At 49.0% G+C, this 26,352-nt stretch overlaps 1 protein-coding gene across 2 annotated transcripts in view; it reads left to right on the top strand.

Moving 5' to 3' along the window:
- FGD5 (FYVE, RhoGEF and PH domain containing 5) overlaps positions 1-26,352 on the top strand; it is a 122,160-nt gene that overhangs the window by 36,734 nt on the left and 59,074 nt on the right. For both annotated transcript variants that reach the window (XM_023250049.2, XM_023250048.2), the window contains exon 3: positions 15,538-15,670. In XM_023250049.2, the coding sequence (XP_023105817.1) occupies positions 15,538-15,670 (133 nt within the window). The remainder of the gene's footprint in view (positions 1-15,537; positions 15,671-26,352) is intronic.

Here is a 26,352-nt window from a genome sequence, read left to right as displayed (position 1 = left end):
CACTGGACACTTCAGTTCTCAACAAGCCGGAGCTTGAGCACCTCTAGGGATGAGGGTCTCATCTCCCTCGGGAAAGCTATGACATTATTTCAGTCTTATCTGTTAGTTTTTCTTTCTGCTCTGGGAGGTTTGGGAAGTTTCTCTGGATGAACAGGTGATACAGGTAGGATAAATGTAGCTGGATGTGAGAGAGTTTATCAGGATAGGAACCCAGCCCTGGAGCAGGGTTACAAGGTGGCTTTATACCAGAAACAGCATAGTCCAGGTGAGCTTTGGAGCTGTGAGCACCCCAGCATGCTTTGTCTTGTTAGACTTTACAGTCGGAGAACTGCCTTAATATACTTTATGCTCTGATCCTGCACAACTGAGCAAAGTTCCCCCACCCTCCAGCTAGTGGCATTCCCAGAATGTGGAGAGGGGCTAAGACTGAAGTTGGGGTCCTGGTGGTCCAGGGGTAAGAGGGGAAGGCTGAAGGGATGAGGAGCTGGGCGGCTCGGAGGCTGGATTTGGAGCTGGGTGTCAATACAGAGGCAAGAGCTTGACCCAGCTGGCCCTGTGGTTTATTTCTGTAAAGATGATGTGCTCTTAGGAAATGATTACCTAGTTGATATCCTTCCTTCCAGCTTGCTTCCCGTAAGACTCTTCTCCTGAATCACTAACTGGGGACAGACTCATTTAAATTGAACCTGGGTATACAGTCTGATCTTCAGGTGGAGGAAAATGCCCCGACCAGTTTAAGGGCTCAGGGGCTCCTCCCTGAAGGCACAGGGTCGGGGAGTTGAAGGATGGGATTTGTGAGGGCGGAGTTGAGGAGGGTGCCACACTGTCCTCAAGGGTTCTGTTTCCAGTTCACTGCCTCTTTTCCAGCACTTTCTTTCAGAAATGGAATTGGAAATGCTTACAGAATGGTGTGCAGTTTTCCAGGCTTCCATTGTTGTAGTCTCTGTCCTGGGCGTGTGGAAAGAAGGCTGTGCCAGCTGGCGCTGCAGCCCAGCCCTCTGAACCCATATTTCAAAGCAATTACTGGCCAAAAAAAAAAAAAAATTCAGGCTTTCCTGCACAGCTCCTAAACACTTCCAGATACCCGACCCCCCCAAATGCTCATAGAGCCCGGGTCCTGACATGCCCCCATGCCAGCTCTGGAGTCAGGAACCACCATCCAGCATGCTCTGAGGTCCGTGCAGGAAACAAAGAGGTGTTGTCCTGCAAAGGGGAGAGTTCTAAGCATGGGGCTGGACACCCAGGTTCTGGCCCTCTATTTCTGCTCTCTCACTGTGGGCCCCTGGGCAGGCTGCTCTGCCTCTCCAGGTACTAGTGCCTGCCTTACAGGTTTGTGGGCAAAATCAACTGAGATGGAATATGCAGGTATATTTGTAGACTGTAGAGTGTGGTGCAGATCTTAGCCAAGGGGTGAGGGGATGGGGGAGTGGGTAAGAAAAGCCTGTACAGCCCACTCTTAGGGCCTAGGGTATTGCACTGAAGGAACCACTCCCCTAGAGGCAGCATACGTAGTCTCTTTGGAGGCAGAGAGATCTGTTCCAATTCATACTGCGGCCTGTTTCATCATCTGTGACATGGGATGATAATATACCACTGTGTACCTGTCTCAAGGAGTAAATGAGACATTGCAGATAGGTGCTTACCTAGGGGCAAGTACACAGGAAGCACTCAGTGTAGCCATGAAATTAACACTATACCAAGAAAGACTTTCAGAGTTTATTGTTAGAGACTTAGGTTTGTGATGATTTATTTGGGAATGTTGGCTCCAACCTTAAATACTCATATGATCTCCCAACAACCCATGAGGTAGGCAGAGCAGGGATTTTGAACCCTGTTTAATAGCTGAGGACACTGAGGCACAGACAGAGGAGGGAAGTGATTTTGCTCAAGGTCACAGGGTGAGTCACTGGCAGAACAAAAGTCTCCTGACTCCCAGTACAGCCCTTCTAACTCTGAACTATTTTGAGGTTGGAAATCCAACCCCCAGATGCATCCCTGGTGGGCTGCAGCCTGGAGACCTGGGTCTGTACTGGATAGAGTTTTCAGTGGACATTTAAAAAGTGCGATAGGGGCGCCTGGGTGGCTCATTCAGTAGAGCATCTGACTCTTGATTTTGGCTTAGGGCATGATCCAGGAGTCATGGGATTGAGCCCCACATTGTGCTCTGTGTTCAATGTGGACCTGCTTGAGATTCTCTGTCTGTCTGTCTCTCTCTCTCCCTCTCTCTCTGCCCCTCTCCCCCTGCTTGTGCTTTCTCAGTCTCTCTAAAAAATTAAATAAATAAATAAATAAATAAATAAATAAATAAATAAATATTAAAGATTAAAAACTGCAACAGTAACATGGTAACAGTGTTACAGCCATTACCCTAGATACTTTCTATGTATGGCAACTGACACAAAAACCCAGTGAGATTGGTATTATTATTTTCCCCATTTTACAGATGAGGAAAACGAGGCACAGAAAACTTGCCTAAGGTTGCATAGCTGGTGAGCAGCAGAGAACCAGGTTTCGGAAAGCCAGGTGACTGGCTCCAGAGTCTGCTCCTAAGTAGCATCTTCACTTCCTAGACTCTACATGTGGCAGGGGTATAGAGATGAGTGAGGTGTGACCTCACATTGTGAGGCAGACTTGCTGTGCAGCCTGGGTCAAACTTCTTCTCCCCACCCCACCCAGGCCTTACTTTGCCCACTTTTGCCATGGGAGCATTGGATTGGGGCAGCTCAAGCAAAGGGTGGCATTTCTCTGAGTCCTGGGGACGGCCTGGGGTGCAGAGTGGCCCAGCCATTGTGTGCTGGGCTAGCAGGCCAGCCGGGTGTGGCCCCAGCACTGCCAGGCCCTCCCGGGGGAGGAAGTGTCGGTATTTACAGGAAATGCAGGACAAGGCCTGGGAGGTGGGTGGAGGAGGGGCACAGCCTTTGGGAGCCCAGAAGATGTGTCTGGGCGCTGGTGGGAGGGCTGAGGGCGGGTGCCCCTCTTCCCACCCCAAGGACAGACTTTTTGTTGTTGTCAAGGGAAAGGTCCCGCTTCCCAGGCAGCCCTGCCCCTCCCCTTGCCTCTTCCCTCCAAGACTGCCACACCCAGCCTGCCTCCAAAACGCCAAGGCAGCTGACCCCTGCTCCTGAGGGAGGCTCCTGGGAGCAGTGGAAAGAGCATGGAGCTGGGTAACAGGAGATCTGCCTTTACTCCTTCCCACCCTGAAACTCGATTTCTCCACCTGTTAGATGGGCACTTGCTGCAGCCCTAACATACATACAGCAAGCTCACTGCCCCCATGTAGCCCACAGCCCAGCTGTGAGAAGCACGGCGGGGACAGAACATGCCAACTGCCTTCGGCCCTGTCACACAGGGAACATAGATTCCTTATGCCACAGTTTCACTTACGCCACAGAAGTGTTCCTTGAGAAGTGTGTGTAAATTGAAATTTTGTAAAAACAGGCCCTGTACTGATTATTCTGGGATGCAGGCTAATTTTTAAGGCCTGGATAAGAACTGGAAAGGAGGGGAAAGAATAGGAAAGGGAACTAATGTTCATTGAGTCCATGCAGGTGTCCAGGCACTGTCTTTACTGCTTTTATGCACCTGATTTCACACTTTAAGAAACAAAGGTTATGTTTGGGGATGGAAGACCTGAATTTAATCTTGGAACTGCCACTTTCTGGCTGGGTCTCCCTGAGCAAATCTCCCAATACCTTGGAGCCTCCGTTTTCTCATCTGTGAAATGAGGATACTTGTGTGTTGTGTCCCATAGGCTTCCTTGAGCCCGTGCCTCACCAGCCCCCTCCCAGGCCCTTCCCAGCCTTCTCTGGGTTCCCAGCCTTTAGCATGTCTCCCACTGCTGTTCATAAGTGGCCGGGGGGAAAAACTCTCCAGGGAGCACAACTAGGCAGGTTCTTCCCCTGGCTAAAAGCCTTCCTCTGGCTACCCATTACCCCTGGGATACACAGTTCAGGTGCCTTAGCCCTGCATTTGAGACGCCAGGTGCCTTGCCAACCTCTTCTCCCAGCCCTCCTTGTGGAGCAGTAGATGTTTCTGGTTCCCTGCACATGGGCCCCAACATTTCTCTCCACAGTGCCTTTGCATGAACTTCCCTGGAATGTTCTCCCCTACCATTGTCTTTTCTTTGTCTCCTGCTCAACCTTCAGACTCAGCTCAGTCAGGCCTTACCCTGGGCTGGAACCCTTCTGTGATTCCCTCCTTACCACACACACCCACACAGGTTTAGGGGTACTTTACTGTGCTGCTTCCTCATAGCACACACTACCTCCTCTCCTGTCGGTCTGTTGGTTTTCCCACTAGGCTATGAGTGTGCCAAGGGCATATAAGAGGGATCCCTTTCACCTCTGTGTCCCCAGTGCCAGGCATGGGTTAGACCATCAATATATGCAGATTGAGTGGGTGCTCTATCCATATGCATGGCTGTGCCTGTGCTGGGTAGGGCAGCTCTGATCTTGAAGTGTTCCAAGTCCACACCAGTTCAGGAATGCCAGGAGGGACCTGGCTGCAGGTGCTCTCTCCCATCCCCATGAACCAATTAAAGACAGTAGGTGTTAGTTGAGCACCTGTTATATGCAGCATTGAATACTCTTGGCTGGCAGGAAGGAGCTCACAGTTTGGTGAGGGAGGGAAAACATGTAAAAACCAAGACCATAGCCAGGTGAGGGTACAGGGGCACATAGAGGGGATCAGGGCCTCTTCTGTAAGTAGGTGTGGCCACACAGGGGCAGGTTGTTAAGCTTATGCAATCTGTGGTGTCTGTTTAAGAAAAAAGAATATACAATGAAGAATACTAAATAATCTACAGAGACTTGAAAGGAACCCATGCAGGTGTGGGGCCCAAAGCATAAGCCTCATTAGCTTCTCTGTAGCCCTGCCTCCTTGGTCGGGGAAGGCTTCCTGGAGTAGGAGGTGACATTGGACCTGGGTCCAGAGAGGAGAATCCATCAGCCATGTACCCTAGGTCCTGACTAGTATGAGGGAGTCAGGTCAGCAGATGCTTCCCAGGCATCTGTTCTTGGCAGGCAGTCCCTGCCCTCGAGAAACAAGGTGGATTTATGGGATCTTAAAGGCTTTTGGCAAAGGGTAGCATTTCTCTGAAAATGCTTCGTCCCTATTGGGAACAAAAGAGGCAGATGTAGTTCAGCAAGACCACAAGATGGGTCATGTGACAAGAATATGTGTGTGTGTGTGTGTGTGTGTGTGTGTGTGTGTGTGTGTGTGTGTGTGTGTCTGGGTCCAGGGGTGTTTCCCTTGCCTTTGTCACCTTCCCTGCTGGGTCTGAGCCTTAGTGTGTTTATTTCTGTCTGCCTCTGTATGATTGATTCTCTCTGTGTCCCCCATCCAGATGTCCCACTCTGGCCACACGCGACTCGTGTGTTGATGTGTGTCTGGAAGGCCCTCGCCCTCTGCCCTTCTCGTGTGGTTGCACTGTGGACCCGGCCCTGTGTCCTGGCACCTCTTATACATTCTCATGCCTGTCTCCCAGCACAGACGAGGCAGCAGTGAACCAGAGGAATGAATGTGTCTCATGAGTGGGCCCAGCTGAGGGTAGTCTGTTTGTGGTTCTGTCCAGGAGAAGTTGGTGGAAGAGGAATAGCACAGTAGGCCTTGGGAAAGTCGTTTAGCCCCACAGAGCCTCAGTTTCCCCAGGTGAAAAGCGAGGATGATAACGGTGCTTGCCTCACCAAGTAGTTGAAAGGATCTAGTGGGGTAATGGATGAGATGTGTTCAGCTCACCACTCACAGCAGTTAGCTGCTACTGCCGCTGCTGTATAGAAGCAGTATAGATTAGTCGCCCAAAGAACAGACTCTGAAGCCAGATTCCCTGTATTCCTTTCCCAGCTCTGCACTTACCCTGTCAGCACTTGTTTCCCCATCTGTGAAATGGGCATGGTAACACCTACAGGATACAGTGGCTGGGAAACATTCGTAAAGTACCTGGCACGTAGTAAGCACCCCAGATCACTGGCTCTACTTCTACTATTGCGGCTGCTCCTGTTGTTATTGGCTAGCTGTGTCCTTGTGGAAGGGAGGGGTGGGAAAAGGGGACTGCTTTTCAGACCACCACACAAAGAAACCACAAATGACCCTTCTCCCAGCTCCTGGCAGCTTCAGATGTGGTGTGCAGTTATAAAATTACAGTGTTCTTCATGAATCTCCAGCCACCACATCCTCTCCCGCTGCCTGAGGTGGCATCAACGGCCCCCCTCCCTTCCACCTCCCCTGTGGTCTTGCTTACTCTGAATCTCAGAGCAGTCAGGACAGGAGAAAGATGGGTCCAAGTTTCCTCCTGCTCTGGGCTGGGTACTTAGGACTGACAGCTGTGGAGCTTATCTCACAGATGAGGAAGCTGAGGCAATCCCAGTCACCAGTCTTTCAGCATCCACTGAGCCTATGGCTGAACCAGATGCACCCCACAGGGTGCCTCTCCCAACCCCCACCCACAGCCATTTTTGAAGTAATATCAAATAATGGTCTAATTAGTAAAAAGGAAGAAAGGAAGGAAGGAAGGAAGGAAGGAAGGAAGGAGGGAAGGAGGGAAGGAGGGAAGGAGGGAAGGAGGGAGGGAGGGAGGGAGGAAGGAAGGAAGGAAGAAAAGCCCATTTATCCATTAAGACTTGGCTAGCCACAGCATTCTCATGGCAGCACCTGATGGTACCATTTTTACCAAAGGTGTTGAGCACCTGCTGTGGGCCAAGTACATACAGGAATAGGGAGGCCTTCACTGATAGGCTAAGGGGAAGTCAGATAAATTAGCTGGGGTAGGACAGTCGTTCAGTGCATGTTTGTTGTGCACCTACTGTGCACCATTCATGAAACACACAGAAGTGCATAGCAAGCAAATGATCCCCTCCCTCAAAGAACTTGTGTCTAATAGGGGACCTAATACAGGAACATAAATAACTGCAGTCACAAAATGTAAACTGTGATGGGAGCCCCTTCCAGCAGGAGAGATGCAGAAGGCTTCCTACAAGAGCTGGCACGTGTGTAGCCCTTGGGGGGCAAGTGGAGGAAGGGGGTGGGCAGGAATTCTGGAATAGCCTTGGAGGAGGCACAGTGATGGGAACGTGCAGAAGTGTGCGTGGGCCAGTGAGTCAGTGCTTTGGCTGCATGCGAAGGCCGATGAGGGCCGAGATGTGCAGGAATCACGAGGACAGAGTTCCTCGGCTTCATGGGGGGGCCCCTTTGGACGTAGAGTCACAGAGCTCCAAGTTGGGAAGGGCCTTCAGAGGTTCTCTGACTCCCTTATTCTACAGATGAGGAAGCTGAGGCCCAGAGAGGAAAGGGCCCACCCAGGGTCACACAGCAAGCTGGTGGCAGAGGTGGGGCTGGAACTCAGGTCTGTACCACATTGAAGAGCTCTGCCTGATTAATTCAGCCCTGGCCTTTAGCTCAGACTGATTGTAGCAAAGGCACTGCGCTGAGCAGTTCACCCACCTCATTCACAGACATCATCTTCTAGACTCTGGGAAGGTGAGGGCTGTTACCATCTTCATTTTACAAAGGAGGGAGCTGGCCAGGTTAAGTGACTGGCCTGGGGTCATTGGGCTGACAAGTGGCAGAACTGCCCTCAGGAGGTGAAATGTGTCCTTTAACATTGTCCTTTGCTGGGGCCCCAAAGGTGGCTGACATGCGAGGGTCAGTGGTCAGAGTGAGGCCCGGCCTGTGGCCCAGCCGTGTGGCTGCTGCTATGGGCCAGGACTCTTTCTCTGCTGTCTTGACTGGCACCCCAAGTTGCAGGAGGGTTAGTGATTGCTTCCCAAAACGAGAACCTGAGAGACAATTGCTCTGGTGAGTTTGGGGCTCTGGCTTATGATTTTTCTCTCATATGTTACCTCTTTATATTAGTCGATCATTTTATGAGGCTTCTGCTTGTCTTCCACAAGTATTAATGTTGCTCCCCTGGACTTCTGAACCCCGTGGGTTATCTAAAAAGAGCGCCTTCATAGGTATGGCTATGTTCCCCTTTGCCTAGGGGGAAAAAGAGATGTTTGTTTGGAGCAGGAGGAGGTGAACTAGAATCAAGAACAAAATTTTTTGAAAATCCCTATAAAACTGCTTCAAACCCAATTAAAAAGACAGACAGTAACAAATATTGATGAGGATGTTGAGAAATTGGAACCCTCATCATTGCAGTGGAAATGTGAAATGGTGCAGCCAAAAACAGTCCAGCGGTTCCTCAAAATCTTAAACACAGAGTTACCATATGACCTAGCCGTTCTACCCATATAAATATATATATTTTTGTTTCTTTTTTCAAGAGAAATGAAAACATACTTCCACACAGAAAACTTTTACCAGAGTGTTCACAGAGGCACTATTCATAATAGCCCCAAAGTGGAAGCAATCTAAATGTGTATCCACAAGTGAGAGGATAAACAGAACGTGGTATAGACTTACAGTGGAATATTACTTGGCCATAAAAAGGAATGAAATACTGATACATGCGAAAGCACGGATGAACCTTGAAAACATTGTACTAAAGGAGCCATAAACAAAAGGACAAATATTGTAGGATTCCATTTATATTAAATGTCCAGAAAAAGGTAAATCCATAGAAACAAAAAGTAAATTTAGTGGTTGCCTAGAATTAGGGGGCAGTCCTAGTGGTACAAGGTTTCTTTTGAGGTTGATGAAAATGTTCTAAAATTAAGTAGTGATGGTGGTTGCAAGACTCTGTGGATACACTAAAAAGCACTGAATTATACACTTACTTAAAAGGGTAAATTTTATGATATGTGAATTATATCTCAATAAAGTTATTACAACAAGAAAACAAATTCCTATAAAACCATTGATGCTGTGTTTCAAGAAGAGGGGTGGGGATGTCATAGGACAGAGAGCAAGGATGTACTTCTGTTTTTACTTAGTGAAAAATGGAAATTGAATTTTTTAAAACGCCTCTCCTTCAATCATGTTTCTGGGAACCATTACAAGCGCTATCCCTTGGCTGACCCTGGGTGTAAGATGCATTCCCTCCAAGAGGGAACAAAGCAGAGATTCACTCCAGGGGTGAGGAGACAGGCAGGCAGCTGCTTTCAGGCTGTGGGGTGCACACGGTCTGGTCTCAGCACACTTCACATGCCTGGGTGTTTTGTTCTCCACCTCCATTTTACAGGTGTGAAAACTGAGGCCCACCTTGACAGTCGTGTAGCCCAGATCATGCATTGGGTTAGTGGTGAATCCAGGACCCCTGGGGCTCTGACCCCCATCTTAAGCCATTTCCACCATATTCAGTCGAAGGTTCCCAGTTATAGTGCAGATGATGCCTGTGTCTGTGGAAGTCTCAGTGTCCCTTTGAGGAAGGGGGACATGGGAGGGGTCAGTTCTGAGTGACAAGGAAGTCTCAGAGCAGAAAGTAGCACCTGGGGAAGGTCTAGAGGGATTGTTTGAATGAACTGTGAAGGTGCCTGGGGGTGAGAGGGTGTAGAGAGTAGGCAGGGGGCAGGATTGAATGTCTGAGGGTTTGGAAATCCCTGGTTGTGCAGCCAGCCCTCCTCTCCCTCCACTTCCAAGCTATTCCAGCTGCTCCGCTAATTAGGGTAGTCATCCTGTCTCCTCCGTCTCCAACTTTCCAGCTCCCAGAGAGCAACCCTGAAGCCCCCTGCCCCTCCTGGCTGAGCTGGCGAACTTCAGAAAGGTCCCAGCCTATGTCACAGGAGCCAAAGGCTGTTACGTCTGCAGTCTGGCCTCCTTCACACATATCACTGCACCAACAAAGATGGAGTTTGGGGCCAGAGTGCCCACTGACTGATTCCCAGTGAGGCCAGCGTTCCTTTTTTATGAGTTATTAGGCCATTTTGGCTGTGCTTAGGGTTATGGTTCCCGGCGACTGTCACATAGAATGGGATTTAATGGGCAGCCCTGGGCTGGGTTACAAACTGTTCGTCCCCCCACGTGGATGCACATGTCCTTTTACGACTCTAGGCTGCTGGAAAGGACTGTGCTCATTTGGAGGGTCATTTAAGGTAATGAGCTCCGGGCAGCTTTAATTTATGTTCCCTTTAAAACACAAGTCGACTCAGAGGGAGGACACAGCTCTGTGGAGACTAGTCTGGGGGTTTAGAACTTGGCCCTTTTGCAGGCTGGCCAGAAAGGACCTACTGCGTGCCAGGCAGTGACCACTTTCTCCATTATGTTCTCATTTCATACCACATGAACCTACATACTCATCCCCACATCACAGATGGGAAACAGAGAGATTGGGTGACTTGCCTAAAGTCACACAGTGACTCTCCTCTTATCTGATGCCAAAGTTCCAGGCCACTTGGTCTCTAAACTTACAGTCCTGACTGCCTGGCCCTTTTGCTGATTTTTCCGGGCATGTGTCATCTCCCTTGATTTACAGATTTAAAAACAAACACGCAAAAAGCTGAGGCATGGAAAGGTTAAGTAGCTTGTTTGAAGTGATAGAGCTGGGATTTAAACCAAGCAGCCTGACTTCTGAGCTCACCCTCTTAACTAGATATAGGCCAGAGATAGTACTTTAGTCATCTTTGAGTCCTCCCTGTGTTAGCTCCTTGAAGTACATGCTAATCCCTGTATGTTGAGTAAGTGAGTAAGGGATGATTGGGTAGCTGGATAGAAGGATGGCCAGATGGGCGGGTGGACAAATGGACACATGGATGGATGGCTAAAGTGGGTAGGTAGTTGGATAGACGGATGGGTGGGTGGAGGGATGGATAGGTGAATGGGTGAGTAGATGAAAAAGTATATAGATGAGTGGGTGGTGGGTTAGAAGGCTTTCTCATATGTAATATATTGTTATGGTCAAATAAGCTATCTGGAGACAACATCTCAGTTATAATGGACATTTTCCATAGAACAAAGGCAATGTCTGTTCACCACTGTCCTACCAGTACCTACAGTTCAGAGTCTGAAACACAGAGGATTCTTAATAGATTTTTTTTGAATGACTGAAAAACCAAACAGACAGGAACCATGCAACTGAAAATACAGAGCCTTGCAGTGTTCCCTTCTATGCAAAGGACCCATCTCAGAAGTTTATGTTGACAGACCGGGGAAATGAATGAGATGTGTCAGGGTTCCCAATCTGTTTCCCCAAGGAAAGAAATGGTTACTCACACAGGACACAAGTTCTGCTAGAGCCTGGTGGAGCATTTGAGTGTAAGTTGTCGAAACATTTCTCAGAGCTGTTTTCTTCCCTGTATTTGAAGATCAGCCTGGTAGCAAATATGAAGGGTCTGTAGGGGCAGCTGTGTTGACACTTGTGGTCTTAGAATATTTTTATTTGCTTATTAAATGAATGACTTCTGTCCAAGATCAGGTCTGTCACTACAACTTTCATTAAATCTGCAAAGGCATTGGATTATACTTGTTCTTTTATGTTGTGAAAGTATATTTTTAATGGCAGTTCATCTCCATTCATTGCGCTCACAATCCCTAAATGAGACAGCGAAATAAACAAGCCAGAAATACCATTATAGAACCCAAACCTTTGTCTCCTGACTTCTGTTCTAGATCTTTCTTGAAAACAGAAGTCAGAAGAAGAAGTAGAATAAAAGATCATGGGCCACATTTCCAGCCAAAGCTTGAGGTTGGTTGCAGTTGGATGGTTGATGGGTCAAAGGTAACTGTGTTTATCAATGTGAGGCCTGTGGGTCTCTGATGGTGAGCAACATAATGTTAATCAAACTGTTATAGATTAATAATTGTATGGTTTATTTTAAAGTTAGAGGTGGCTCAGTCAGCTGAGTGTCCTACTCTTGATTTCAGTTCATTTCAGCTCAGGTCATGATCCCGGGATCATGGGATGGAGCCCCCTGTGTCAGGCTCCGCCCTGGGCTTGGAGCCTGCTGGGATTTTCTCTCCCTCTGCCCCTACCCATGTGCGTGCTCTCTCTCTTTAAAAAAATTTTTTTTTTTTTTTTTTTTAGGAAAAGGAGGAGGGGTGCATGGGTGGCTCAGTCAGTTAAGTTAAGCATTCAGCTTCAGCTCAGGTCATGATCTCACAGTTCGTGGGTTCGAGCCCTGCATCAGGCTCTGTGCTGACACCTCAGAGCCTGGAGTCTGCTTTGGATTCTGTGTCTCCCTCTCTCTCTGTCCCTCTCCCGCTTACACTCTGTCTCTCTTTCTCTCTCTCTCTCAAAAGTAAATCAACATTAAAAAAAAGAAGAAAAGAAAAGATTAGAGGAATGCACACTGTCATTTCATGGGTGTTATCACTTGAGATGAGGTCAGAGTGTTAGCAAATGTTAAAAATGAGTTGACTTAAAGACAACAGTAGGTAAATCATAGAAATAACTGTATGCAGCTAGAGCTGAGCTGGTAATGGAGAGAGCTCCCGTTTAGTAAGTTATTATGTGTTGGGCATGGTTCTAATTGTTTTACATTATGTAACTCATTGAATCCTCCAGGCAGCTCAGTGAATTAGGCAACCCTGAGGCTTGGTGAAGTTATACAACAGCCACGACGGGGCCAAGATGGAATTTGAACACAGGCAGTCTGACTCAAGAGTATGAGTTCTAATCTCTGCATGCTACCACCTCTCAAACAGAAAATAAAAGAATAGCACAGACAACAAAAACAAAGCCCCCTTTCACCCTGATAATCTGAGGCCCAGCTCCGTACACCAGTGCACTATGGAAACCCAACTAGGCCTCTGTTGTCACATCTCTAAAATGGAATCAAGCGTAGGGACAGGCATCCTCGGAGGCAATGTGTATTGGCCTAGATTTGCCATGTGACCTTGAGTCAGTCTCTCCCTCTCTCTGGGGGTTTGACTTGCATGGCTGTCTCCCCAGCGTCACTCATGGCTCTGTCCTGTGGAATCCAACCCTCTGCTTGGCCTGAGGTAGTATCCAATGTTGGGAAGACTTCATGGCAGCATTAAGCCCCAAGGACACCCACTTTTTTTACATCCCAAATTGAGCAGAGCCTTGCCCAACAGCCTGAACAATTCGAGCGAGAGGGTGACATGATCAGATTGGGTTTTGAGGAGGCCTCTCTGGCTGCTGGGTCGGGAAGATTGAAGCCAGCCAGGGTGGAATGGGAGAGGGTAGGAAAGCAGTGGTCACTGGCGTCCAGGCAGGAGATGCTTGGTCCACAGAGCTATGACAGAGATGCCAGTGGAGTCGGGGAAGACTAAAGGTAAATTCCAGGAGAGGTGTCATGTTCAAATAGTGGCTGGCTATGTGAGGAGATGCTGAGATTTCCAGCTTGCTGCCTGGGACCATGATGGCACCCTTCATCCGTGGGAGGCGTGGCTGAGAATCCTTTCCTCCTTCACAGTGCATGAGGAAGTACGGTTCAGGGACACATTTAACTGGGTAACTGCTCCATCCCTCATCACTACTGATTATCCTCCACAGAGCATAATGGGCTCCTGCTGGGGCCTAATGTGGCTATCCTCTTATAGGGGTGCAAGGCTCCATTCCTTGTCTGAGGGTGCAAATTGACACAGGAGGCTCTGGGGTCAGGAAAAGGGAGCCAGGGCTCTAGGAGACTGGCCCATGCAGTCACTTTCCTGAAGGAGGTTCTGTGGTCTCTAAAGCAAGTGTGGTGTTCCTCTGACTCCCGGTGGCCTCTGGTGGTGTGGGAAGGGGCAGTGAAGAAGGTGTAGGGTGGTCTTAGGAAGGGAGGTGCTCACGTGCCTTTTTACACCTTGGCGGACTAGGACTTGTTGCAAAATCCATTGTTTGCTCCATTAGTTTGAAAGAAGAGGACAACAAAGTCAATTCTGAAAAAAGAAGAAAGAGGTCTGACCATAAGTGTAGCCAGTGGGACAGTAGAGTAAGTTATGACTCAGCCCCAGTCAGGACTTAGTTTGTGCATCTGTACACAAGGACACAGCTACAGATGGTGCCACACACACATTATGTCAGCAAAAGCCCAGGCAGGAACAGGCCACCTTGTCTCTGATCTATCTGGCTTCATGGCTCCAGTGTGGACCAAGGGATGCCTATCTTGCTCTTGACAGAGCCCCTTGTTGCTTAGGCTCCAGGTATCCCTGGTTCTGGTTCCTGCAGTAGTGGAGAAAGAGCTCCAAAGATGGCCCCTAGTTGTACCGTAGCCTAAGGCTCAGTTTCTCTTGTCCTGGTGTCCCCTACCCTGGCCATGCTTCTCCCTGCCTGGACGAGAGGTAGGAACAGTGTCCCTGACCACATGAAGCATGGGCTAGCCTTGGCCCAGCCACTCCAGCAAGTGGATGCTTCCTCTTCTCTCCCAATTCATTCATCCATCCATCCATTGATCATTCTAGCACCTCATTGTGGCATTCCCAGAGAGCGGAAATAAAGATTTGATAAGAATTTAACAAGACCAAATACCTGGATTTTGAGTATGAGGAGAAAATTCTTGAGAAGTTTTCTGGGACCTCATTGCCAGTGGCAGGAAAGAGCCATTGAAAGTTTTCAAGTAGGAGATGGACATGGCCCAATGTTGTAGAGCAATCACTCTGCTGGGTGGAGAGGGAGGCCCAGAGCAGGGAGCAGAGCAAGGAGGTGGTTGTAATGGGGTTAGAGCCTCCTCTGTGGAGATAGTTTCACAGTCAGAGAAAGGAGGGTTCTTCTACTCCAGGTTGGTTTATGACAGGCCAAGCTCTTTGCTGCCTCAGTGCCTTTACACATGCTGCTTCTCCTGGAAACTTCCCTGTGCTCTCACAGAGCTCCTTTTTCTCTTACAGACTCAGAGCAGCCCTCCGTGACATATCTAAACAGTTCCCCCTTGTTGCTCCCTATGAAAGCACCTCCTTCTTCTCCCTTCACTTATAATTTATGATCGTATATTCATTGTTCCTTTTTTGAGACAGAGACCATATCTGCTTTATTTACCACTGTTTTACTCACTGCCTAGCTCTGTGCCTGGCATAAAGCAGGCAATCAAAAACATTTATTGAATAAATGTATTTAATCAATGGCAATGCCTATGTAATAGTCATAGTTACGTATATATGAGATTATTAATCTCACTGGTGTAAGTTTTCTAAGCATTGATCCTCATAGCATCAGCCAAGAAAATGAAATAGGAATCATTATCCCCCTAGGTGGAAACTGACTTGTGTGCTGTTCATGATCTAGCTGATGGCAACACAGGGACCAGAGTCCACAATACACATCCCAAACTGTACTGCATCACTTATTCAGGCCCAGAGGACATGACCACCTTGGGAATGGCCCCTGCTGCCTGACCATGCCTGTCCAGACTGCTGGTCCAATCAGATTAACATCTCTTGACATCATAGTAATTATTTGTACCCTCCTTCAGCATCACAGCCTGCCTTGTATCTAACAGAGAGACAAGTCTATCTTAGACATCATGTGTAGAGGCACTTAGGTAGCAAAAGAGTGTGGCATATTCAGGGAACTCCAAGGAGGCCAGGATGGCTGGAGTGGGAGCAGGTAGAGAGGTTTGTGCCTGTGTCTTATTCAGTTCTGGGGCCCCATGGAGGGCAGGCATGGAGCTTTGCACCCAGAGCACTTGTTAATGGCTTGTGGCATTAATAGGGCCTCGGGTGTGTTCACTTTGCCTGTGCTGGACAGGGAACTCTAACCCTCTCTCTCCTGTGCTCTGACCCCAGCGCCTACACAGAGCCCTATAAGGTCTGTCCCATCTCGGCAGCGGCCCCCAAAGAGGACCTCTCATCGGATGAAGAGCAGGGAAGCTCAGAGGAGGAGGACAGTGCTCCAAGAGACCCCAGCCTCACCCACAAGGTAGGGCGCCCTGCCCTGGACGAGGGGCAGATGGGTTGTGGGGGATCAGAGATGTGAAGGCTGAGAAAGTATGGTGAAGCATACACTGCACCCCTCTTGGTGAGAAGGGAGCTGTTTGCAAGTCGCTGGCCCCAAGTTGGATACAGAGGAAGAGTCACTGCGCAGCTGGGGCTGCAGCTTTAAGACACGTGGCAGACATGGGGTTCTGCATTGGTGACGCCAGGGTGACAGCTCCTACGGGCTTCTTGGGTCTGAGGAATTTTGGGGTTCCAAAAGCCCTTGTGAATGAAGTGAAATAGAGCTGCATGGTTGGAATCAAGACAGAGCTGGATTCTAATAACCTCAGGCCTCTGGGCCTCAGTTTCCTCGCTGTGAAGTGGGAATCTTGAGGATGAGTTAAGGGAAGTGTGTGAGTTTCCTTAACTGAAGACAGTTTTGGACTGAAAGCTGGTTTCCCGTACTCTGCAGTGGTGCTTTGAGGGGATGGGGCTGAGAGAAGGGCTCTTGCTTGTCTGGACACAGACGGTGAGTTGAGGCCCTGCCTGGGACAAGAACCAAGTCAGAGTGGAGGTCCAGACCTCTTAGTGGGCATTGGGCATTGGTGGCTGGTGGTAATTATATGTGCTCGCCACAGGGTGCTCGGGTCCTGTGCTTCACTTCCATTCGCTGGCATGATGTCAGTCCTTCCACACAGCGCTTCTGGGAGCTAGGGTTTGCTTCCCGTGTTTTTTATTTGCAGAAACAGAGACGTGAAGAACTTGTCTGGGGTCACACGGCTGTTATTCCATGCCATCCAGGAAGTACCACACGGTGCTGGGGGCTGGGAATTCAGACCAAGAGAGACACCCACCCAGCTGCAGGGAGACAGGCGAGGAAGGTTGAGGCCAGCTTGACATTTCCCCCACTGCATCCCCCGGGCCCTGCTGGTCTGCAGAGGCGTAGCTGGGGAGGCTGAGGAGCACCACCTCCGGCCTCACAAGCCTCCTTCAGACACCTTGCCCCGTGCCTGTGTCCCTGTCTTTGTCAACCTCTCCTCCCACAGCCAGGGTAGGTGTATCACGTTGACTAAAGACTGCTCCCGTGGAAGTGCCCCCCAGAGTGCCTGGCACTTACCAAGTCTTGTGTATAAATGGTCATGACTTCATTTTGTTTTCATCTCGTTGATTTCTTCTAACACCTCATTTATCTCTCTGCTCAGGGTTTTCATCAAGTTACCTTCGCAGGGCAGTGGGAGTGTTGCAGGGGGTTTTCCCACCTGGCTCTTCCTCAGTCCTTCCTGCTTTGGCTTCTGACCCTTCCTCCCCCTCTCTGGGTAGAGTGCACTGTCTGCTGCACTCCAGTCTTCTTTCACTCCTTTCTACAAATTCACCGTCAGTGCCATCACCCCCCCTGTGTAACAGAGGACACAAAGATTAAGTAACTTGCCCAAGGCTACTCTGCCAGCGATTGAAGGGGTTGGATTTAAAAGTTACAAGCCCAGTGTTTGTTTGTTTGTTTGTTTCCCCTACAGCCCTGAAAGCCTTCTCTTACCTCTCCACTTCTTCCCTTCTCCCCAGAAGGAACTGTTGGCTCCTTGAGGGCAAGGGAGGGAGCTTTAAGTTAGTGGAGCTATCTATCTATCTATCTATCTATCTATCTATCTATCTATCTATCTAAATATCTAGATACCTATCTATCTATTTATGCGAGAGAGTGAGTGAAGGGCAGAGAGAGAGAATCCCAGGAGGGGTGGGGTGCAAGGGGGTGCAGAGAGAAAGAGAAAGAGAGAAGCAGGGCTCACCTGAAGCAGGACTTGACTGGAACTCATGAACAGTGAGATCATGACCTGAGCCAAAGTCAGATGCCTAATGACTAAGCCAGCCAGGTGCCCCAGTAGTGCTATTTAGAGATGATTATGGCTTTTCTGCGCTTTTCTGAGCATCCGGATCAGGGGTTGTGGAACCTGGAAGCAGAAAAATGGTTGCTCTTTGGGATTTGGTCCCCACTCTGACACTGAGATTTGGGTCTGGGTACCAGGCCAGGAAGAGTTGAAGGGCTGACAAAACAGTAGGGCACCCCCTGTGCAACTTTCTGTACCTCAGGGGGCCCCCCACCTAGTGATGGTTCCCCCCACAGTTCCCCAATTCTCTGTTAAATGTTCCTCTGGGACTACCTGCATCTCCTCCTCCAGCTGTGGTGCACACTTTGGTGTGTGTCTTTCCAGAACCTCTCCCTTGTATTCCCTTACATACGTTGTTTGTTGGTTGCATTCACACACACCTATCTTATAAGATTTTCACACATTGCTACAGCATTTTATTTATTTATTTATTTATTTATTTATTTATTTATTTATTTATTTATTTTACCGCTGCATGGTATTCCCATTTATGGATATGCTATCCTTTATTTGGCCATCCCGCTGCTGAGGGACGTTTATAGTGTTTCTAATTTTTATGCTCTACTAACAGCTTTGCAGTGCACTTGTTCACACACCTCCTTGTGTACGTGCTTTTCTCTAGCATAGATCCCAGAAAGAAATTGGTGGGTCAGAGAGGGGCATTTTCAATCTTTGTACCTGCAGCCATAGTGACCCCTAGGAGGCTGTTGCAGTGCTCACCCTCCCGGCAGCCCTCAGTGGATGTGAAGGGGCATTTTTAGAGGGTGCAGTCTTTCCTGGTTTTGATGGGGGAGGGTGGAGAGAGGCAGCATTTGCTGTCATCTTTTTGTCTTCCACTGAAAGTTCTACTTCCCCAAAAGGCAAAGGCCTCCATCACATCAAGGGGGGAAAAAGAGCCAGATTTGCCATCTCCAGCCACCTCAGAGGAGCAGACCTAGGGAAGGTGTGAGTGAACCCCGCCCCCCGCCCCGGGAATTGCTTCCCTGGGGCCACAGGAGGTATGTTTGGGGTGAGCCCCACCCTTCCTAGAGTTTGATATGGGTTATGTAAAAATAAACAAAAGGGGGTGAGCTCCACTCTTCCAGATGCTTTGAGGTGGCCACATCAGGAGTGGAGAGCCTTCTGGAGTAGGACAGAAGGCCGAGCCCAGCCGTCCACCCACCTGTCTGACTTTGCCCTCTCTCCCACTCACGGACATTCAAGGGGTATGGGTTGAAGGGAAGAGGGGGCAGAAAAGGGAAAGCAAGAAGGACATAAAAATAGATCTAATGTGAAAGGAGACAAAGGCAACCTGGCATATCACTCCTCCCTGACAGCAAGCCTGATTTTCAGACTAACCGAGACTTTTCAAGCGAAATACCAGCTCCCCAGAGGTGAGCCCAGGAGTTGGTGGCCTCTCTGAGCCACCTCCTCCCTCCACCTCCTCCTCCCTCGCCTGAGTCCTGTCCTCTCTGTGTTTCCCTGACAGGTCCACCCCTGAGCCCAGGCAGAAGTTTGCCCTGTCCTCTGGAACAGGCCTGCCCTGCTGTGACACCCTCCCTGGCTGTGCCCACGGTCCATGTGGCCTGGCCTGGGCCTCCTTGCTGGCCTCGTGCCCCCAGGCCTCTCACCTGTCATCTCTATCTGATCATCTCCTCGAACTCTGGTTATTTCCACTGGGCCAGTCCCCACCTGGGTTAAATTCTGCCATGTGCTTTCTCCGTGCCAGAGTCTTGTCAACCCATTGTGCAGCCCCGCACCTTGGCTCCATGGCCTGTTCTCACTCCTTCTAGTCCCCAGGAAGCCCTCCTAATCCTGCAGCAGCTTCCTCAGGCTGCAGCCTGCTCTCCTTCCCAGAAAACATCCTCATCTCATCACAAGCATGAACTACCTCCCATCTGCATCTCTTATCTCTGTATCCTCGCTCCATTTCTCCCCGTCCCTCCTCTTCAGCAGAAATGTATTTACTAAGTACTTACTGAGCACCTGCTATGTGCCAGGCATCCTTCCAACGGCTGAAGATACAGCAGCCACAAGACAGACTGGGTGCCTCCCTGCCTGGCTTCTAGAATAGAAGCTCCCCTAGAGAAGGAGATGAACAATCAGAAGGCCCCTGCGGTGGGTTTAGGCAGTGAAAGCGCTCTGCCATCAAAGAAACACAACAAACCTGGCAGGTGGGAGCTGGGTGCCAAGGGCAGGGTGAGGGGGGAAATTGAGGCAGTGAGGCTAGAGAAAGCTTTTTTTTTCCAATTAAAAAAATTGTGTTAAAATACACATAACATAAAATTCACCATCTTAACCATTTTACATGTACAGTCTGGTGGCATTAAGTACGTTCACACTATTGTACAACCATCCCCACCATCAATCCACAGAACTCTTCATCTCCCCAAACTGGAACTTTGTCCCCATTAAATGCTAACTCCCCAGCCCCTTCCCCAACCCCTGGCACCTCCCATGCTGCTCTCTGCTTCCCTGATTTTGACTATTCCGGGGACCTCATGTAAGTGGGATCATACGGTATTTGTCCTTTTGTGACTAATTTCACTGAGCACCGTGTCCTCAAGGTACATCCATGTTGTAGCCTGTGTTCCAGTCTCCTTCCTTTTTTAAGGCCGAATAATATTCCACTTGTATGTACATATCACAGCTTGTCAGTTCATCCATCAGTGGGTGTTTGAGCTGCTTCCACTTTTTGACTATTGTGAATAATACTACTATGAACATGATGTACAGATGTCTCTTTGAGACGTCGCTTCCAGTTCTTTCCCGCGTGTCCCCAGAAGGAGAGTTGTTAGATCATACGAGAATCATGTCTCTAATTTTTTGAGGAATTGCCATCCCATTTTCCACCATGGCTGTCCCATTTTATATTCCCACCAGCAGTGCAGGAGAGTTCTGGTTTCTTAGAGGTCTTTAGGATGAGGAAGAAACCAGGGAGCTGAACAGAGTGAGCCAGCAAGAAATGGGAGGGTCTAGGGACAGAGCGTTCTGAGTGGAAGACAGCAGTGCAGAGGCAGAAAAGCGGGACTGAGCCTCGAGGGCTAGAAGACTAGGTCAGTAGACAGGAGCATAGGACAGGGAGATGGGCTGCAGACATTCTTAAGGATTTCCCTCAGCCCACAGACGTATTCAGTCTTCCCCACTCCCCTACCTCCCTTACTGCTGTCATCTGCCCTGCACTGCCCTCCCCGCCTCCATGAGCCAGGCCTCCACGCTGTCCACCCAGACCCTGAGCCTCAGCTCTGGTGGTCTCTCACCTTGGGAGCTCCCTCTTCCCTTGGTTTCCACTGTCCAACTCTGTCTCTGCCTCCACACGAGACCTTTCTTTCCCAAGACCCGAGCTCCTCCACCCCTGTCTCTCATCTGTGTTCTGCCCAGGCAGCCCATTCCAGGCCAGCGGCCAGCCCTCCTCAGCTGGCGTTCCCAGAGCTGAGCTCCTGGTCTGACCTCTCTCCGTGGCCCACACTCCAGCCTCCGAAAGCCCCACAGATACTGTCGTCCTCCCTTATTTGGGGTTTTGCTTCCTATAGTTCCAGTTACCCGTGATCAACTGTGATCTGGAAGCAAGGGGTCCTCCTCCTGACATATATGCAGAAGGCCAGTAGTAGCCTAACACGTCGCAGTGTCGACATCATTTATGTCACTTCATGTCACCACGTGCGTTTTATCATCTCGCATCATCACAGGAACCAGGCGGAGTAGAGTACTCTAAGGTATTTTGAGAGAAGACCACATTCACATAACTTTTCTTTCTTTTTTTTAAAAATTTTTTAACATTTCTTTATTTTTGAGAGAAAGAGAGTGTGAGCAGGAGAGGGGCAGAGAGAGAGAGGGAGATATAGAATCAGAAACAGGCTCCAGGCTCTGAGCTGTCAGCACAGAGCCCGACCTGGGGCTCAAACTCACAAGCGGTGAGATCATGACCTGAGCTGAAGTCGGACTCCCAACCGACTGAGCCACCGAGGAGCCCCTCACAGAATTTTTCTTGCAATGTATTGTTGTAATTGTCCTATTTTATTACTAGTTATTGTTGATCCCTTACTGTGCCCAATTTATAAATTAAACTTTATCATAGGTATGTATGTCTAGGAGAAAACAGTACATACAGGCATACCTTGTTTTATTGTGCACTTGATTGCACTTTGCAGATACTACATTCTTTACAAATTGAAGGTTTGTGGCAACGCTGCCTGGATCAAGTCTGTCGACGCCATGTTTCCAACAGCATTTACTCCCTTCAGTGTCTCTGTCACATTTTGGTCATTCTCACAATGTTTCGATGTCAAACTTTTCATCATTATTATATTATGGTGATCCATGATCAGTGGTTATGGCTCAGCATTTTGTAGCGATAAAGTATTTTTTTTAAACATTTATTTATTTTTTTGAGAGACAAAGAGAGAGCATGAGTGGGGGAGGGGCAGAGAGAGAGAGGGAGTGACAGAATCGGAAGCAGGCTCCAGGCTCCGTGTTGTCAGCACAGAGCCAGATGTGGGGCTCTACCTCTCCAACTGTGAGATCATGACCTGAGCCAAAGTCAGAGGCTCAACTGACTGAGCCACCCAGGTGCCCCAACAATAAAGTATTTTTAATTAAGGTATGTACATTGTTTTCTAGGTGTAATGCTGTTGCACACTTAATAGAATACAGTGTAATGGAAACGTAACTTTTATGCACTGGGAAAGCAAATAATTTATTTGACTCGCTTTACTGCGGTGTGTGCTTTATTATAATGGTCTGGAAAACCCCACAGTGTCTCCAAGATGTGCCTGTGCGGGGTTCAGCACTATCTGTGGTGTCAGGCATCCACTAGGAACCTTGAGACATATCCCCCAAAGATAAGGAGGGTCTACCATACCTCGAACTCAGCGCATCCCAAACTGAACCCGGCATCTTCCCATCCCCTCAGCCAGCTTCTCCTCTTGTGTTTGCCATTCTGGTTGTTGGCACCAGATTTGAAAATTTGGAAATCTCTGGCGTTTCATCTTCTGTTGTCATGTGTTAATCACAGATCAGATGAAATTCAGCAAACTCCAAGGTCTTCGGACGGGCATCATAAAGGATTCCAAAGCAGGTTCTGTCCGTTCTTCACCCACCTCAGGGCCTTTGTGCTTGCAGTTTCCTCCTCCTGAAGCACTCTTCCTGCCCTTTGCACAGTTGGCTCAGGGTTTCAGATTAAATGTCACCTCCTCAAAGAGGCCTCCTCTGCTCATCCTTAAGCGCTCCATTGCAGCATTCCTATCTACTTCCTTCCTTATACTTATTTCAAGCTGTGATTGTCTTTCTTTTTCTGTTTACATGCATGCCATATGCCTTTCCCTGTAAGAATAGCTCCAGAAGTGCAGGACCACACTTCTCCTATTCACATTTGTGTCCTTACTGCCTGGGATGTAAAATAGTCCTCAGTAAATATTCTCAAGTGAAACTAATAAATAAATAATAGATTTGACTCAGTTTCTGCAGTCAAGTAAGGAAAACAAACTTAGATGCATGACAGTAAAATGAAGACACTTGGGGCGCCTGGGTGGCTCAGTCGGTTGAGTGTCCAACTCTTGGTTGGTTTTGGCTGAGGTCATGATCTCATGGTCTGTGAGTTCGAGCCCCTCACTGGGCTCTGAGAGTGTGGAGCGTGCTTGGAATTCTCTCTCCTCCTCTGCCCTTCCTCCTGCTTATCACTGTCACTCTCAAAATGTGCGCTCTCACTCTCTGTCTCAAAATAAATAAGCTTTTAAGAACTTTAAAAAAATGAAAACACTTGTTTGGTCCTGTATAATTTACTTCGCACAGTGAGGGCAAAGCTGGGAGCCAACCCGGCTTCTCACCAGCTCCCTGGTAACCATGCAGAGGGTGCAGCGGTTCAGCAAAGTAACACAAGAGACATCTGGAGGCAGTGTGAGCAGAGGAGGATGAAGGACAGACGCTCAGAATAGGGGCTCAGAGGTCTGGAGGTGGCCAGGGCAGCCCTGTGTCCCACGCCCCTTGTTCAGAGAGTCCTGGAGGCCTTGAGGGCTGTGAGGAGCCAGCAGGCTGGGTATGAGGCATTAGGGTGCCCCGGCCCTAAGAGAGCTTGTTCTGTGGCTGATTTTCCTCTCTGCCATGTCCTAGATACACCCCTGGCCCCAGCGTGGGATTGGGGCCACCATCACACTCACCCTCGCTTTCTCCTTCCTGGCTTCATGGCAGCTACTCCATATACCTAGTCTGCAGCCCTGCTGCCCAGAGGTGGACATACAGACCTGCAGCACCCAGGCACCACCCCCCACACCCGCCGGACTGACCGCATCTGGATCTGCCTGTTTACCAGATCCCCAGCAGTATGTCTGCTCACTGAAGTTTGAGCTCTGGCCTGTGTACATCAGCCACCCATTCTGTATGGAGCCCCCGCAGGGCCCTCAGCTCTCGAGGTGCCAGGAAAGAAGACAACGGGGTGTCTGACCATGGGGCACACACAGCCAAGTTGGGGAATGAGAAAGCTATTGACATAAAAAACCTTACATTTATGTTTTATGCTCTTTTGTGAATGTTATATCTCGTGATATAAAAACAATGGCTGGCTGTGAGATAGCACAGTTGTGGGGCAGCCCCAGTGTCCTCAGCTGTGTGCACTAAACTCTAAACAGCATAAGTGTCCCAGGTCTTAAGAGCCAGGGCAATCAAGGAGGTTTCCAAGAAGAGGTGAGGCCTTAGTGCTTCACAAAGGAGAGTAGGACATAATTAAGTAGAAAGGAGAAGGAGGGTGCATAGGAGGCACAAACAGTATGGGATCCAGCCATTGACTGGCTTCTTGAGGTCATGGCAGGTCCTTTCTTGAACTGAAGTGAGGTGGTTAGGACAGGACCAAATCTCATATGAGCCATGTACTGGCCTCTTCAGACAATGAGAACTTGCCAATCATAGTTATGGCCACTCTCTTCAGAGTCTAGAAGGTAAGAGAGCTGACAGGGACATTTAGATACCACTTTGTTTTGTTTTGTTTTGTTTTTTATTGTGGTAAGAACACTCAACATGAAATCAACCCTCTTAATGTCCATTGATGAATGAATGGATAAACAAAGTGAGGCCTGTTCATACAATGGAATATTATTTGGCCTTAAAAAGGAAGGAAATCCCGTCACATGATACAGCACAGATGACCCTGGAGGACATCGTGCCAAGTGAAGTGAGCCAGTCACAGAAGGACAAATGCTGTGTGGTTCCACTGACGTGAGGAATCTGATACAGTCAAAGCAGAGAGTAGAATGATGCTTGCCAGAGGCTGGGGGAGAGGGAATCGAGAGTTCTAACTCAGTGGGTATAGCAGCTCAGTTATGCAAGGCAAGAGATTGCTTTGTCTTACAGGAGGGAAAACTAAAGCTCCTAGAGAGGCCCTCACTTGCTGGAGGTTATTCCGCAGATTAGAGGCAAAGTTAGGAATAAAAATCAGGTTTCCTGATCTCTCATCGACACCTTCCAAGATAACATGCTGCTTGTATGAATGTATTACAGACTGCATCCAGAACCAGAGTCCTTCCAAAACTAAAAGTTTTTTAAAGCATGTAGGCCAGACCCAGACTCACACCAGCCTGACTTCAAGAACTAGAATAAGGCAGGCGTCATCATGAACTGGAGGCAGCCACTCAGTGCTGGGGGAGCCAGAAGACCTCTGGTCCCACCTTTTCCCCGCCCTCCTCCTGGCAGGTATTGCCTCTCTTTCACCATCTTTATCCCTCCTCTGCCTCCTGTGGGAGCACAGGTGACAGCTGGGATAAAAATGAGCCATGTCTCCCCAAGCTCCTGTCTGAATTTCCCAGTGGCCGTCGAAGGCTGTGCTGGAAACTCCGACCTGAATTCCAAGGAGAAGGACAATGTCTGAGATAGTAGTGCCTGGAGGAACTTCCGGAGACAGCACTCTCCAGGAATCTGGTGCCCCCTGCGAGTTCTGAGCACTCTCCTTTCTCCAGATGTGGCCTCAGAACACGCCAGCAAGTCCTTTCACTGGGACCCTCAACAGTATTTCCCCAGGGCTTGAAACAGCCATAGAAGGCAGCCTCTGCTCCCTTCTGCGTGGGTTTTTCGTTCAGCGGGCTGTGTGGCCAAGGAGGCTGGCAAATATGGAGCAGCGGGATGCCTGCCGTGGTGCCCGGCCCCACCTCAGGTTTAGTGTGTGACTTAGAGACATTTGCTGAGATTATAGGGAAGTTCCGGCACAGGGACCTGCATGAGCCCAAAAGGCCCAGAGGTAGGGAAAAACAAGGTGTGAAACTGAGTTCCCTGGGGGCATGAAGGAACAGAGGAGAGGTTTCTGAAAAGGGTGTCTAGGCTGAGTCACAGGCAAAGGGTAGGACTTATTTGTGCCTCAGTTTCCTTCTCTGTACAATGGAGGTGATAATAATAGTACCTTGCTCATAGGTTGTTGGGAGGATTCAGTGAGAATACACATAAAAAGTTTACAGCCATACTTAGCGCATACTAAATGTTCAGTAGCGGTAGCTGTCTGTGAATAAGTAGGTATTATTATTATCATTGCTGTTTCACACGATGAAGAGAAATCACTTGTCCAAGGGCATAGGTGTATGAAGGGACGGAGCCTGGCATGTGAACCCAGGTCTTGTGACCCCAGAGCCCATGCTTTCAGCATCATTCTGGATGACAAGTTTTCCTGCAAGTGCTAGGGAACCACGAGAGCCACTCGAGGCTTCACGTGACAGCAGAAGGTGGCCACCGTGACCTGGAATGGATGGGAGTAGGTGAAAGGCTAGAGATCCCAATCAGCTAAGAGACAATTTCAGTTGACAGTGGAGGGACGCTAGAAACTCCGGTCCAAGATGGGGACCAGAAAGTT

Source organism: Felis catus, chromosome A2 (assembly GCF_018350175.1).
Source record: "Felis catus isolate Fca126 chromosome A2, F.catus_Fca126_mat1.0, whole genome shotgun sequence".
NCBI classification, from domain to species: Eukaryota; Metazoa; Chordata; class Mammalia; order Carnivora; family Felidae; genus Felis; species Felis catus.
The sequence above is the reverse complement of the archived record's forward strand: the minus strand, read 5'-3'. Positions and strand labels throughout refer to the sequence as shown.